Genomic DNA, 16547 nt, shown 5'->3' on the forward strand with positions numbered 1-16547 from the left:
GTTGAAGGAAGAGATTTTAGAAATTTAAGCAAAGGATCCAACCCACAGCGTTCTTATAAGATCCAAATTAATCACCTGTCATTATATGAACAATCAAGTTAATCATTCTCTTCTAAATCTCACCAAGAATGAAAACCAAAAACTCCTCAAGTTGTTCTAGAGGCCAATAATGAGTCCTTAAGAGTTCAGCTACAAGGTATATGCCTGTATCAACATGTATGTTCTACAAATGTCAGCTATGACGTGAGTATAGTGTGATATGAAAAAAATATATATCAGAAGTATACCAGAACTTAAAATATCTAAATCAGAATTACGTCTTTAAAGAAGTCTGTTACCTTGGGAAGCTGTATATTTAATACCACATTGCTGTTATTGTACCAAGAAATTTGGTGTTCTTTTGGAATTGCCTTTACTGTTTATGGCACTTAAAAAATGTTTTTTTGTGTTCTTGAGTATTTTGGAACTAACCATTAATAAATTAATTGGGTGATGTTGATGGAGTTAAAACTATATGGGGTTAAATATCAAGTGTAATCATAATCTAATGAGATGATTTTTATGCCTTGTTTATACATGGACACCAAAAATAATAAACAGGGGATTTTCAGAAAAGACTTACACAGAGGAGCGTCACTGGAGTAAGTCTGTCTGTCTTCCTGGGTGGGTCTGTCTGCCGTGCTGGTTTTCCGCTCGTACCCTTGTGTGCTGTGTGTGTCTGTGTGTATCTCCTCTATCAGTGTGTTCTTGAATTCTTTCTTTGGACCTTCCTGTTTCCCATTGTCCAATCTAATGTCACAAAGCAGCTGCTGCTCTTTGGTGCACATGCGTGCAGCCCAGCAGAGTTGTTCCAGCAAGCTTTGTTTCATTTCTGGTGGACAAGGTGGACCCACTGCTAAAACGGTGTCTCAGGCTCTCCCAGTTGGACTAAAACTTCATGCAGTATTGTGTTGTGTTTACAAAGATATCCCAATCTTAATTGATCCATTTTTCTATGTTCACTTCATCAGGACGTTGTATCTTGATCATTTCTTTGATTTTTATCTGTCAAAGCTTCTAAGAATGCAGGGTTTTTTTTTTTCTACAGGCCTTTGTGTGTTTTTACTTATTTCTATATTTATCAGTCCATTTGTGGTGACTGTGCTAAGTGCACGGGAACCTGTGATTGACATGTATGCTAGCCTATGGCAGTGCTCGAAGGGCTCCATTCTCAGCACCTAGCGCACAGACGTGATGCTGTGACAGCTCTGGCAGAGCCGTGTCTGACCTAATTCCCATCACCAGCTTGAACAAACTGGGCCTCCTAAGAAATATACACACCTTCCGTTATTTTATTCAGCTAGGTTTATTTATTTTTGGTTACGTTTATTTTGCTTTTTAAAAATTATTTATTTGGCCATGCTGGGTCTTAGCTGCAGCATGTGGGGTCTAGTTCCATGACCAGGGTTCAAACCTGGACCCCCTGCTTTGGGAGTACGAAGTCTTAGCCACTGGACCACCGGGGAAGTCCCTATTTTATTTTTTTTAAATTGGAATATAGTTGCTTTACCATGTTGTGTTATAGTTTCTGCTGTACAACAATGTGAATCAGCTCTATGTATGCATATATTCCCTTCCTCTTGAGTTTCCCTTCTACCTTCTTTCATTCCACCCCTCTAGATCATCGCTAAGCTCCCTGTATTTTATGCAGCCAAGTTTAAAGGTGGAAGAAGGTACTTGGAGACTAGTATCACTAAGTTCCAGGTCTCTAGGACACTCATAATTCAGCAGGTCATATAATACAAAAATCATCCTGATGGAGGTCCAGTGCCCAACCATCATTGATTCAAGTTTGTTTGCAGCCAAGATATTTATTCTTAGATCTCTAAATTTTTGTTGTTGTTGTTGTTTTGCTTTTTCCTCAGTATTTTACTGTATACATTAGAATATATTGCATGGAAATGAGTTTCTCCTTCAGTCCTTATTTCCTCATTATGAAATGAAATCTAAGCCAAAACCCCTTGAGGGTGTCTTTCGTCATGGCCAAGGAAAATTCATTCCATTTGGTAAGGTCTGAGCAAGGCATTGTTCTTATTAACAACTATATTAATTTTATTGCCTAACACTTATCATCCAGAGCTCTTTTTAAAATGGCTTCACCTTCCTTCTTCTCATTCTCCATCAAAGAGCATTAGCCCAGTGTCTGTCTGGATCTTTATAACATCAGCCTGTTCAAGTTCAGCTAGTTCTTTGCAAACTGAAAACTTTGCGTCTGGCGTTTGTTTTGTGGTTACCATCACGGTGTTACGTTTTCCCACGAAGCCAATTCCAGTGACAAACCCGAAAATTGACTGAGAGTTGGATTTGTGGCAAGTGTTGATTTTGTGATGCTTGCAAGGGATTCAAGAATAATCTCCTTGAAACTTGCTGTATTCTGTGTTTTTAATGATCCCTCCTAAGTCATGCTTTAGAATTTCCCTTGTCTGTATGCAGCTATGCTTTTAAATATTTGGAACACTCCTGTACAGCTTACTGTGGATGCCAGAATTATCTTATCTCCACAATTCTTGGTTTCCTGTGCTCTAGAAGCAGGAAGAAATAGCCTCTTTGAAAGAGAGTGGAACAGGAACACTTGACTTTAAAAGAAAAAAAAACCACACAAATATGTGACTAGAACCCAACTCGGCCCTGGCTCAGACTCCTTCTCTTTTGGTGAGTAATTAAGACCACATTGGCTCCCATTGCAGCTGGCAGCCCCTCACGGGTGCCTTTTTCTGCTCATGACCTTTGATCTCAGTGACCTTTCCTGGGGTTAGTCCTAGGCCCTTTGCATTGTGTCGGAGCTGAAGTGGCTCATGTGCAGTTGATTATTTCTTTGCTCATTTGGCCTTTTTGGTGCCATAACTCCAAGTCACTTCCATTTGCTTCGACTTTTGATGGTCCACAGTGAAAGGAAATGCTTGTGGAGGCAGCAGGATCAGCGTGTCTGCTCGGCTGACTTGATTGAGGCTCTGGAGAAGTGGGGGAAGGGCTGTGAGGTCTGTAGGTGTCAATGGTTTAAAAAACTAGATGCTTATGACTGCGTGATCCTTCCAAGCTCATGGAAGCAGATACCACCAAGAGCTGCGTTTCCAACAGCAGTGGAGGTAGGGGAGTGGGGCTGGGGGCGGAAGGGTTGTGAGGCGGGGGCGGTTGTGCTGAGTTCTGGTGAGAAGAGAGGTCTACCCACTGTTGACCTGGCCTACATGCTGGACATCCTGCATCTCTGCTTGCACAAAATTTATACACTCATTCTGCCCTCGAGCTTTGCAGCAGGTCGCAGAATGCATCCTTGTCAATTGCACATGACTGCTGGAAAAGATGCTCTGGTTTCTAAAAGCACTGAGAATAGCCCCCAGAGGGGAACATGCTGACTCTTAGAGGCTGCATTTGCTGCCACTGGACTTAGGAGAGCTCTTTTTTCCCTTCTCCTTCCCTCCCCTTCCTCCTGCCCCTACCCACGCCTCCAGTCAGACCACTGAAGGATGCCTGCCAGCTGTTACTTTCATTTCTTGGGACCCCATGTGGGCAGCCTGAAGACTGTCACTGATCAAAGGCTGCGGGGAAGGAATGTGTCTGGTTACCCTAAACCATGGTTGGTACCTTTGAAAGGTATACGGGGGCGTGAAAGTCCAGGGACATTTGGGAACTCATTTTTAAGAAGTCTTGAGTGTCTGATTCCATCCCTGGAATATAATTTTCTGTCTTTTCCTCTTTTGTTAAGACAAAAAACTTTTACTAGCATTGATCATGAGCTTTATTTTTGAGAGAGGAATGGATACCCCTTTAAAGTTGATTTTATTTCATTTTTAGGCTTTAGCCTGAGACTCCTTCCCCCTTAGGGAATCACAGTTTCTCTGTCTGCCCTTCCCTCATCACTCTTAAGCTTTTCAGCTTGCCTGCTAGGTCTTTCCTAGAGTTTCTCTTAGCTCCAACTCAGCTTATTAGTTCCACACCTTAAGATGCATCCTTTTCGTTCCCTGCTAACTCCAAACAGCAACAACAAACCACGGAAAGCCCTGTGGTTTTTCATGTGTTTCCTGTCTTAGTGAAGGCAGTCATCCACATACTCACTCTTCCACGTCCGAAATCTGGACAGCAGCCTCAATGCCTTTATTTATGGCCGAAGCCAAAGGGAAACAGAAGTGAGCGGACAGTGGATTCCAAAGATGTCTAAGAGATGTATTCCTTCCCAGGTCACATCGTTCACTACCCAAGTTCCATTAGTCCCTCCTCCTAAATAGCTTTTGAACTTGTCCATGTCTTAACATTTAAAAAAAGTCTTTCACATGTATGCCCTGTTATTTCTCTAGTGCAGGTCCCCTTTCTTTTTCACAACAGCCTCCTAAACCCTCTTCAGCCTTTCTCCACATGGCAGGGTAAATTGTTTGTCAAAGGCACAAGTCTCATCTTGACTCTTGCTGCCTAAAAGCTGCTAATACTCGACTCGGAGGAAAAAAGCCAAATGCTATAACCGGATTTATTTTGTTCTTGATACTCTGGCATCTACTCAACCATGTGGCCTTATTGTCTCCCTGTCCTTACTGTCCACTCTAGTCTGTTCTTCCTTACTCTCTGTGTGTCTAATTCTGTGCACACACTCTTCCTTCTGCTTGGAATATGCCGCTCCCCTTGCTTTTCCTCCCTTCCCCCAAACTTCTCCCTCTGACTCCCCTAATCATGTCTCCTCTGGGATGTCTTCTCAGCCTCTGAGTCTTGATTGGGTGACCCTTCTGTTTTTCCGGTAGCACCTGTGCTTGCTTTATTTTGTGGCTCATCTAACCCCTCCTTACCTACTTTAATTCCGAAAAACTTGCATATCCTAAAAGCCTTGCTTCTTTATCTTCTTCTCTTTGTTTTTCGCCACACCCTGAGGCTTACAGGATCTTAGTTCCCTGACCAAGGATTGAACCATGGGCCCCAGCAGTGAAAGCACCTAATCCTTACCATGGACTGCCAGATAATTCCATTGAAAGCCTTGCTTCTTAGTGAAAACCATTTCCATTGATTCTGATGGGGAAAAAAGTCATGACATGTTCCATCCCAAACCAGGAGAGCTAAACTATTTCCACGGATAGAAAAGTAAATCAACTTAGCAATAAAAACTAATTTGTGTAGGTGATAAATAGGTGATACTATTTTGAAAGCAAATAGATAGTGTCTTCCTAAATATGTTGCAATGAGTTTATTTCACTTAGCAAAGGAGAAAGAGAAGACTTGAGGGTGCTGGCTGGTGAAGGAGGGCTGGGGAGGGAGTCCTGCCGAGGTGGGGCAGGGAAGTGGACTTGGAGACAGGAAGTCCTTTAAAGCATGTAGTTACCTTTCATTCACGTGGCACTTCAAGTCATAGCACACAAAAGCACCTGATGGCAGAATAAAGGCTAAGCATCAGAGTGTTCCACAGTTGTGAAAACGATGTACTCCTGCTGCAGGCAGAAGATTAAGCGTTCACCGTCCTTTCTTTCTTGGTATCTGTTCACAAAACATCCAAATAAATATAGCGGACCATTCAGATCCTCTAGATATTCTCTGATAAAGACTGTGGCGTCGTATAAACTGGTGGGTGTCTCTTTGCCCACAGCTGTCCAAGTCTCCTTGTTTAGTTTCTGATTGTAAAAGTTATATAAAAGTTTATACCGAATAAAAAGAAGCCATCCACTGCTTAGATACAGCCATCATTTAAAACTGGACATTTAATTTCCGAACACATGGGGTTTTTAAAGTGTCTTTGGCATTAATTTCTCATTTAAATGCTTTCTTCTCTGCGATCACCCTGTGTTTTCTGTCTTCTGACTTTATTGAGGGTTTCAACGGTCAAGTCAAAGGTCTCTCTTGGTAAATGTCACACTGCACTTAAAACTGTGTGGGGTATTTTCAAATATCTTTTGATATTGACTTCTAATGTAATTCCACAGTGATAAGAGAACAGACTCAGTATGATTTCAATATTTAGGCCATGAAATTTTTGGATCTTGTTTCACGTCCTTGGATATGTTCCAGTGTCTCCTAGTTTATAGTCTATGGAAATTTGAGTAGAATTTGTATCCTACTGTTGTGTGAAAATGGAATAAATCTTAATTCTGTTGAATTGGTTCATGGTGCTTTTCAGGTCTTCTGTATCCTTCTACTTTTCTGTATATTCATTCTGTTAATTTTTGAGAGTTTGATATTGAAACTCCAACGAAACATCTTAATACTTAATTGTAATATATAGTGAAACTGTCTGTAACTTAGTTTCCTATTTTCCAAGTCTTCTGTAAATGCGTTACCATACTTTCATAATTTAAAAAAGAGAGAGGAACAAAGAAGCCGTCCACAGTATGCAGTAGCCTTGGAGCAGCAAGCTTAGGTGTTCTGTTAGGTGAATCAGTACTGGAAGGGCTTCTTGAGTTGTCACCTGTGCTTACCTGATTTGAAGCATCTTGAAGGCAGCTGTCCTGCCGGTTTCGCCCCCGGCTGGGTTCCCAGGACAGCGCAGCGCCTGGCACGGAGTAGGGAGATGCTTAGTGTTTGTCCAGTGAAGGATGCATTCCTCTGCTTTGAACTCTTTTAATACTTTTTACATCCTCATCTACTTATTATATTTTTCTTTATTTCAGAGTTCATTAATTCAAGCCCTCTTTTCCAAATTAGGTTGCACTTTCCTCTAGCTCAGAAATCATGCCTTCCTCATCTTCCTCATCTTTGTACCTCTCCCAGGATCTTGCCCCAAGTAAATACCCTGCATATGGAATTAATTGATTGAATGAATATTTCTTGGAAAAAGTAAGATTCTCTGAGAAGTCTGTGCAGGAAATGTTGTTTGCTTAGCTAAACTACTTAGATATTCAGAATGAAGAAAACTTGGAGAGGAGATTTACAGTTGCTTATGATTAAGGTCAAGGTGGTTCAATGGGTTTAAAAAAAGGTTTTTGACTTCCATAACCGAAATTGTGCAGAATTAAGCAGTATCTAGTAAAAAAATTTTAAGTAGACATGCTTTATTTTTTCTTTTGTTTCAGTTCGCTCAGTCATGTCTGACTCTTTGTGACCCCGTGAATCGCAGCATGCCAGGCCTCCCTGTCTATCACCAACTCCCGGAGTTCACTCAAACTCATGTCCATCGAGTCGGTGATGCCATCCAGCCATCTCATCCTCTTTCGTCCCCTTCTCCTCCTGCCCCCAATCCCTCCCAGCATCAGAGTCTTGACCAATGAGTTAACTCTTCACATGAGGTGGCCAAAGTACTGGAGTTTCAGCTTTAGCATCATTCTTTTGTTTAGTTACTGCCAAAATATCATTTTTTCCCTTCCACAGTTGAGAAATAGGATGCTTTGAAATAGTTTGAAAATAAGAATCTATCTTTTTTTTAAAAGAAGGAAATTATTATTTTATGAAGAAAAAGATGCCTTTAAGAAAGAAAACTAAGAATATTATGTTTTGAAGAACAGTACTGATCCCAAAGCCGAATTTTTTGTTCACAAATTAATCACAGTTATTCCCTAAGCCTCAAAGAAAACTCTAAGAACATCTGATATAGGAGTCTAGGGAGGGGATAATGCAGAGAGGCCGCTTTGATCATCCTTAGGAAAGCAGAGGCGTTCCTTCAAAAACAGAGGAATCAAATCTAGAAATTCAGGAAAGACTTTTCCCAAAGGATTATTCTGGCAGTGTGTTGAAAAGGGGTTATAAAAGCAACAAGTTCACAACCTGAACAATAAGTTAAATAAATGTTAGGGAACTATTTCCTTTCTTATTCTGAGATGAGGCATACCTTTAGTTTCCCCTTGCTGACAGAAATTCTCTTAAGCCTGGGATGGCTTAAAAGTACAGTTTGTAATGCAAGACAAATTGGCTTCTCTGTAGGCATGCAGGAAGGGCTTACAGAAAGCCCTGAAACTCAGGAGGTACCAGCTCATCTTGAGTTAGGACTCAAGGAGCAGCACTTGGGCTGTCTGTTACTCTTCTTGTGGTCAGGGATGTTTGTTTGTGAGGCTGGACCTAGGTTTCCCTTGGTGGCTGTTGAATATAATTTCAAGCTACCTGATGAGTAGGGCAATGAAATCCAGGTCCTTTTTCTGAATATCACAATTCTCTAACAAGCTGAGCAGGCCTGCCAGGGATAAATATAAACCAAGTCAACAAATACTTAGTCAGTAACAGTTAGGGTTGTAATTCCTTTCCAACCACCCAAATTAACTGACAGTGTGAGTCTCACAGAAACATGGGCATATTCCTGTGTGATACTGTTTAGGTAGCAATAATGAGCTGTGACGTTTTAAAGGACAGCTGTAAAATAACTTACTAGATCTCATGCTGGGGTTAAAGTTGACTCTGGAATTTGTTTCACTGCTTTTCAATAAATAAATAGTTGAGGAGAGATTTGGCAAAAGGAAGAAACTCTCCTCCTTGTCCTCATCGTCTCAGGAAAGTGTCTGCTGTTAACAAGTTGTTTGAATGTTTGCTTTGCCTTGACTGCTTAGCAGCGGTGTGTCAGTTCTTGCCCTTGAAACAGGGGAGAATTCAAATAAACCAAAAAAGGCTTTCACACAGCTGGCCCTTTCTGCCAGTGAGTGGTACTGTAGTATTTTCTCCCACTTTTTAAAAGAGCTCATCAAGGAAACATTTAAAAGGCAGTCCTAAAAAAAAAAAAAAAAAAAAGGCAGTCCTTGAACTGATAGTAGATGAACTTGAGTTTGCAACTTGGATATTTTTGGAGTCTGTAGTATAGAGAAGAAGCAAGCAGATCCTGAGAAGTACTTGATTTATTCAGAGACGTTCTTAAGATGCCTTGCCTTGTATTGCTATACTCAGTTTTATTGATGGTTAGACTTAACCTTTCTTTTCACAAATAAGTATGCATGTAGAATTCTCAGTACTAAAATGTCATTAATGTAGCTTTGGCCTTACATTTTGTTGTGTTTGGTAGTCACAAATTCTGTGTCCTGGCCAAGCAGGAATATGGGGAGTAGAATTTGTCATCAAAATAACCACTCTTTGGATCTCTAGCCTACCAATAGTACCTGGTATACAGTAGGTACTTACTGTATGTTTGCTGATTTTTGAAATCATACTATGAATGAATAGTCGAATGAAGGAATAAAAATATAGCTAGGTCACATGGAATCCAGTACAGTTCTCACTAAATTTTACTTTGTTAAGGTACTTCTGGGAATTACATTCTATGAAGGTATTCTTTTCATTTTCAGAAACATCACGTGCCTCTTTTCTGCTAGGCATTCAGTTCAGTTCAGTTCGGTCGCTCAGTCGTGTCCAACTCTTTGCGACCCCATGAATCACAGCACGCCAGGCCTCCCTGTCCATCACCAACTCCCGGAGTTCACTCAGACTCATGTCCATCGAGTCAGTGATGCCATCCAGCCATCTCATCTTCTGTCATCCCCTTCTCCTGCCCCCAATCCCTCCCAGCATCAGAGTCTTTTCCAATGAGTCAGCTCTTCACATGAGGTGGCCAAAGTACTGGAGTTTCAGCTTTAGCATCATTCCTTCCAAAGAAATCCCAGGGCTGATCTCCTTCAGAATGGACTGGTTGGATCTCCTTGCAGTCCAAGGGACTCTCAAGAGTCTTCTCCAGCACCACAGTTCAAAAGCATCAATTCTTCGGTGCTCAGCTTTCTTCACAGTCCAACTCTCACATCCATACATGACCACTGGAAAAACCATAGTCTTGACTAGACGGACCTTTGTTGGCAAAGTAATGTTTCTGCTTTTCAATATGCTGTCTAGGTTGGTCATAACTTTTCTGCTAGGCATTAGAATTTGCAAAGTTGAATATGATATCATTCTTGCCTTTAAAGAGGTAGCAGTTATGTAACCAGATAAATTGCGGAACAGAGCAGTGAGTGCAGTGGTAGGCAGTGACCAGGGTATAGAGTTAGCACAGACGAGAAAGAGTAAAACATATCTGGAGAATGGCGTGGACCTTGTGAATATTCCTAATTTATTTGTTTGGTTTATTGTTCATCTCTCACACAAATGTAAGGTATACATTTTTGTCTGTTATTTTTTACTTATATATGTATTTAAGCTACTCTGACCCCAGTTCCTAGAACAGTACCCAGCATATAGTAAACATTCAAAGGGAGGTTCAAAAGGGAAGGGATATATATATATATATATATATATAAAATACCCATGGCTGATTCATGTTGAGGTTTGACAGAAAACAAAATTCTATAAAGCAATTGTCCTTCAATTAAAAAATAAATTAATTTAAAAAACTGTAAAAAATTCAATAAATACTTGCTGAATGAATGAATAATTTTCCTTTTGAAAGGAGTTTACCGGTTTTATTTCCACCAATGAGATATTATAGTGATTTTTACCCACATCTTCACCAGTGCTGGGTTATGTGAATCTTCTGTTTTAGCTTTGTTAATGTGTTATAGAATTTCGATATTAAAAAAAAAACCCCACAAAACCCAATATTTCCATGGCTGTCATCCATCTATCCTTAGCACTTCAATTTTTCTGCTGCCATTGATAGCAATGGGCTTCCCTGGTGGCTCAGATGGTAAAAGAATCTGCCAGCAATGTAGGAAACCCAGGTCTGATCCCTGGGGTCAGGAAGATCCAGATGGCCAAAGCATAGCTATTGAGCAACCTCCTCTTCAGCTGTTTTCCCCTCTCTAGTCCTCCCCATTTCAGGAAACAGAACTTTATTCTGTTACATCAAAGACTAAGAGTTATCCTTGACATCTCTTTATCTCGCCTTTTCTACCCAAGCCTTCAGCAGATTCTGTTGGTTTACCTTAGAGTCTGCTTTAATCTAGTGATTCAGTGACTGCCTGTATTGTATCTGATGCACGCTATAGACTGGTGAGAGGCAGTCCCTTATTACATCTATATGTTTTGGTCCTTGGAGCTTGTAAAAGTTCTAGAAACAGTCTTACATTTTAAAAGAAATAAGGCAATGTCCTGATACAGAGCTTAACAATTAGGGCAGTATAGATGAGAGAATCCTTATGATATAAATGAGACAAAATGCTAATTCTATAAATGAGAAATGGTAAACAGCTCTTTGAATGAAGCAGCTTGGTCAGTTGAAAATTCAGTTATTCAGATCCCAATTCTGAACCCTTACAGACACTGCTGTATGCTCCTCTCCCAACTCTGTGCTTGTCTGTGAGTCCAGGTAAGAAGAGAGAATGGCAGTTTGGGGGCTGAAGCTTTTCTGCATCTTCATCCTGTGAATCACTGGGTTCAGTGGCTGCCCACCGTTTTGCAAGCTTTGTATAGAGAGCCTCCCATACAAGACAGACAGCCACTAACGAGGTGCTTGCACCAGCCTGTCCACACTCTTCCGTTCCTGCCCCACTTCAGTCTAGTCTACCCTCCAGTCAGGGATCTTAAAGCGTAATGAGAGCCCATTACTCCCTTCTCTAAGCCTTCCAAGGGCCCACCGTTGCCTTGAGAAGAAATGCCGACATCTTCACCATGGCTTTTGAAGCTGGGTGGGATCTAGCCTGGCTCTCCTCTGTGCTCTTTTTCTGGCTCATCCCACTCTCACCGCAGGGGTCTTTGGACGTTCTGCAGAAGGCTCAGGCCCCACCCAAGCCGGCCCTTAGTTTCTCTGTGCAATCCATGAGTCCCCATCTGAAAAAACGGGAAGAAAACCAGGAGTCCCTAACTCATAGTGTTGTTGTGAAGGTTCAGTTAATGTATGAAAACCAACGAGATGGTGTCTGGCCCGTGCAGAACGCTGTATAAACGGTAGTTAAAATTTTTTTGTTTTTGGTATTGTTTGTATTGTAAGGAATGTAGAGAAGGAATGTGTTTTGGTTGAGTTTTAGATGGTTGTGAGTTGTACAAACAGAAATGGGTGAAAGACCATAATGGATTCATTTGGAATGATTGGGTCTGTGTAAAATAAGTATCTTAGTACTTATCCAAGTACTTATCTTGGAAAAATAAGTGGAACTTCTGACTTTAATGCCTACAGATTATTTTGTGAACTGGGAAGATGTGGATCATTAAATGCCTTGTATTTGATGCAATCTATATAAAGCTTGCGAAATTGAAGGCAGCCACCATGTGTAGGACTCTGGCTCTTCAGAGAATAGATTTCAACTGTCTTTGTACTTTAGAATTTCCTTCTTTTTTTTTCCCCCCTATGTCTCTTAGTGAGCCAAAGCCTAGGTTTTGCCCTGGACGTCTGCCCTGCCCGCTTCTGTAATCTGGCGCTATGCATCCAGATTCTAGACCCTTACAGACGCTGCTGTACGTTACTCTCCTGATGCTGTGCGCTTCTGTGAGTCCAGGTAAGAAGAGAGAATGGTAACTTTTGGGGTGAAGCTTGTCCTCATCTTAATCCTATGAAAAACTTCAACTTTAAAGCTTTGCCAGTAGTAATGGTTTATAAAGACATTTCTAAGATTTGTTTGACCAGCGGAACAATTTTTAAAACTTTAATTAAACAATTTAAGGATTTCTTAGTAGTACTTCTAGGCACTTACAGTCCTTCCCATCATTGTCCTTGTGATTTATTCCTTTTGTTGCCTTGAAAATAAATATTTTCTGATCGTGCTTTTTTTCCAATGAGGATATGTTACAGATTTCTGAATTTGGAAATTATAATAGGAATAAAGTGCTGACTACATATCACTGCAGAGGAGTTTTAGAATCAGTATGTAAGAATACTCAACTTGGAATGAGAGAACTTGGTTTGAATCCCAGGTCTTATGACCTCGCCTAATTTATTATCTCTTTGCATTACTGAAAAGCTTTAATGTGTTTATTATTAAATGTACATATAAGCCCAAGGCTGATACATGGCCCATATGCATTTCTTTTTATTTTAGATTTGTGTGAAGATTTATATAGAAGTATATACAAATACAGTGATGTTTGTTGATGAATATTTGTTTATTATCTTTGTTAAAAATACTATATAACTGTGTTTGATTTAGTAAGGGAAAATTGATTTAGTGGTTTTATTTCTGTTTTTTGTTGGGCTAAATAGCAACCTCAGATTCAGTTGAGGCATTTCCCTTAATCTTTATTTCTGGTAAAATACCCTATAAAAGTAGATTCAGCAATTTATTGTGTTTTTTCTTTTAAGTATTTTATTATACCAGATTAACAGGATTCCTCCCCCATCCTCTTTTATGGGTGGAGGAGAGGGATCTGTTTTGATACTTGAGTGCAAGAACTTCTCTCTCCCAAATTCCTGGAAGAACAGACATAACAAATGAAACTATTCCAAACACCAAATAAAAATGTTCAGATTGATACCCCGTTTATCCTTACATCCCAGAAAGGATAGGCTTTGTATTTCAGTGTGGCTTCCTGACTTTCTACTTCTGCTTTCTTAAAAGTTGAACATGATTTATATTAAAGAGAAGTAGTCAAGAAGTGGTTGTTATTGTTTAGTCGCTAAGTCGTGTCTGACTCTTTTGCAACTCCATGGACTATAGCCCTCCAGGCGCCTCTGTCCATGAGATTTACCAAGCAAGAGTATTGGAATGGGTTGCCCTTTCCTTCTCCAGGAGATCTTTCCAACCCAGGAATCGAACCCCTGCCCCCTGCATTGGCAGTCAGGTTCTTTACCACTGAGCCACCAGGGAAGTCCAATCAAGAAGTACCATAATCTTTATTGATAAAATAATTTGCTCTTAAAAGTCAAATCCTATTGGTAATATGGAAGAGAATTCTCTTTATTTTGAAAGTCATCTTCTCTTTTTCAGATGCCTAATTTCCGGTTTTTAAAAACTGCTTCATTCAAAAAAAAATAATAATAATAATAAAAACTGCTTCATTCAAAGAGCAGCTCACCATTTCTCATCTACAGAATTCGTATTTTGTTTATTTAGATTGTAAGGATTATTATCTGTACTGCCCTAATTGTTATCTTCTATATCAGGACGTTGCCTTGTTTCTTTACAAATGTAAAGCTGTTCCTAGAACTTATACAAGCTCTTAAGGACCATAGCATATCGATGCAGTAAGGGATTGCCTTTCGTTGTGTATATGCCGATAAGTATATTAACTGTGCTCTTTTTCTCTCTCCCCGTATCTCCTCTTCTCCCCCATTCCCTCCCCCACCTCCACCCTTTGTGTACGGGGAATGTTCCCTTGCAGACTTGGCACCTTATTTTGTTTCTGAGCCATTGTCTGCTGTCCAGAAACTTGGTGGACCTGTAGTACTGCATTGCTCTGCTAAACCTGTGACTGCTCGTATCTCATGGTTGCATAATGGAAAAAGATTGGACAGAAACGTGGAACAGATTAAGGTTCATCAGGGCACGTTGACTATCCTTTCTCTTAACCCCTCACTTTCGGGTTATTACCAGTGCGTTGCCAACAACAGCATCGGTGCCATCCTGAGTGGTCCTGCAACCGTATCCACTGCGGGTGAGTTTAATTGTTGTCCCTGTGATAGATGCTTTTTCCTGAAATGACTCTCGGTACCTGCGTTGTTTGAGTCGTGGAAGGAGCATGGGCTTTGGAGTAAGATACATGTGAGTTCTCATCCCAGCCTTGACATTTGTTGTGTTTAACCCCAGGGGAATGATACTAGAACCTCTGTGAGCCTAGCTTGGTGGCTTCCATTCTAATAAGGGATGTGAAAATTGTTTTGTGCAGAGTTAGGACAATTTTCTAACGTGAAACTGAATTTCCTTGTATTTTAAAGTTCTTAATATCAGCAACAACAGCTGTTGTCGGCTTTGACGCAGTTATTTCATGCAGTCCTTTATCTTTTTCTCAAATCTAATTGTTTTATTTACTTTGATTGCAGAGTGGTTTTCGTTTATTTAATTGAAACCAAGTTAAAGAAGTGGGGAGGGGGCAGGGAATAACGGCAAAGAAAGGAATGTTGAGTATTGAACTTACGGTAAATCTAGACTGTGTGGTTTTCTTAGTAAGTTTGAGCCATCTGCCTTTCAAATGATGATGGCTTCCAGTAATGGAAAACGTCTTTGTGAGGGCACCCCTATTTACAGAACAAATCTGGATTCCCCAGGAGTAGTGAGTTTGTCATAACTGAGAAGAGTAAATGTTTTTGTAGAGCTGTGACCCATGGACAGCTCCAAGTCACACGCTGGAGGGCTGAATTCCTAGGGGCAGGCTGCACAGTGCTTTCACCATTGGCCATAATGAGTAGTGCTCGCTCCATCTGTAGTAAACTTAACCCGGGAGAAATTGAGACCTAGTTAGGGAACTTCTTTGGCAGTGGTTAAAACTCAGTGCTTCCTCTGCAAGGGGCCTGAGTTCCATCCCTGGTCAGGGAACTAAAATCCCGCCCCCCCCCACACACAACAGTTAAAAAAAAAAAAAGAATTAGTATATTTGGTGCTTCCCTGGTGGCTCAGACAGTAAAGAATCTGCCTGCAATGCAGGAGACTGGATTCTCTCCCTGGAAATTCAAATGATACACTGCTTTTTTTTTTTCTTCCTCTATGTCCTAAGTTCATTCTTGTAAACCATTTTATTGCCATGTGAGTAGCTACAAACGGAATAAAGACGCATAGGGAAAGTGAGCTGTGATGAGAGACTGGGTTAAAAAGGATTCATCTTGATAGAATGGGAAACAGTTACGCTTTATAGTCCTCCCTCATGTTTCAGGAACAGTTTGCTTGTCTCGTAGTCTCCTGGAAGCATTGACTTCTCAAAAAAGGTGCCATGACTAAGCCCCAGCCCTCAACTGTGCACCTCTATCCCAACTGTTTACTGAGATAAAAAGATTCTGTACTCTGGGAACTGGGATTAGCGGCCACACACAGCTGTGGTGCCAATGTTTTTTCTGGTTTTAAAATGTCCTTTGGGGAAGAGAGTTCAAATTTGCATTTATTGATTGATCTGTCTACTTATTTATTTCAGTTCTTGGTGATTTTGGTGCCTCCGGAAAACACGTTATTACAGCAGAAGAAAAGAGCACTGGTTTCATTGCCTGCAGGGTACCAGATAGTAACCCCAAAGCTGAAGTGCGCTATAAAATCCGGGGAAAGTGGCTGAAGCAGTCCACAGGTGAGAACTCTAATGAAAAGCCAGTGGCGCCCATGGAACAAATGTCATTCCCCAGCTTCCTTTAAGCTCTGTGTGCTGGGGGCTGGGGACGCAAAAATACTTGAGATATATTATCTCTCCTCTTGAGAGTCAAGTGGAGGAGACTAGAACAAATGGTTACAGTATAAGATAGAACATAATATAGAGAACAGGATAGAAATGATTATAGGCAATTCCCGCGTGGTCCAGGGTTAAGACTCTGGGCTTCCAACCCAGGGGGCGAGGATTCAGTCTCTGGTGAGGGAACTAAGATCCTGTATGCTCAGAGGTGCAGCCAAAAAGTAAAAATTAGAAAGAAATAATTACAACGCCACACCTCCAAGGCTCACTCCTTCAACCTGTTCAGGAATCTGCTCAGATAATGCTTCCTTCAAGGTCACTCTCATGGCTCTATCTAAAATTATATGCCGTGTTTTCTCTGCCCCCTTGATTCAGCTTCCTCTTTTCTGTAGCACTGTATTATGTCAGTGGTGGCTTGCTTTTTATTCGCCTCTTTCTTGGCTACCCCATCCCTGCACTGGAAT

The 16547-nt window shown here is 40.8% G+C and overlaps 1 protein-coding gene across 3 annotated transcripts in view; it reads left to right on the forward strand.

The window, feature by feature from the left end:
- Nucleotides 1-16547, forward strand: part of CDON (cell adhesion associated, oncogene regulated) — a 98984-nt gene that overhangs the window by 20795 nt on the left and 61642 nt on the right. For all 3 annotated transcript variants that reach the window (XR_003509454.1, XM_027532734.1, XM_027532735.1), the window contains 3 exons: nucleotides 12142-12278; nucleotides 14098-14370; nucleotides 15838-15984. Coding sequence is in view for 2 of the 3 variants with exons in the window: in XM_027532734.1 (XP_027388535.1) it covers nucleotides 12203-12278; nucleotides 14098-14370; nucleotides 15838-15984 (496 nt within the window). In the remaining variant the exon portion in view is untranslated. The remainder of the gene's footprint in view (nucleotides 1-12141; nucleotides 12279-14097; nucleotides 14371-15837; nucleotides 15985-16547) is intronic.

This window comes from Bos indicus x Bos taurus, chromosome 29 (assembly GCF_003369695.1).
Source record: "Bos indicus x Bos taurus breed Angus x Brahman F1 hybrid chromosome 29, Bos_hybrid_MaternalHap_v2.0, whole genome shotgun sequence".
In the NCBI taxonomy this organism is placed as follows: Eukaryota; Metazoa; Chordata; class Mammalia; order Artiodactyla; family Bovidae; genus Bos; species Bos indicus x Bos taurus.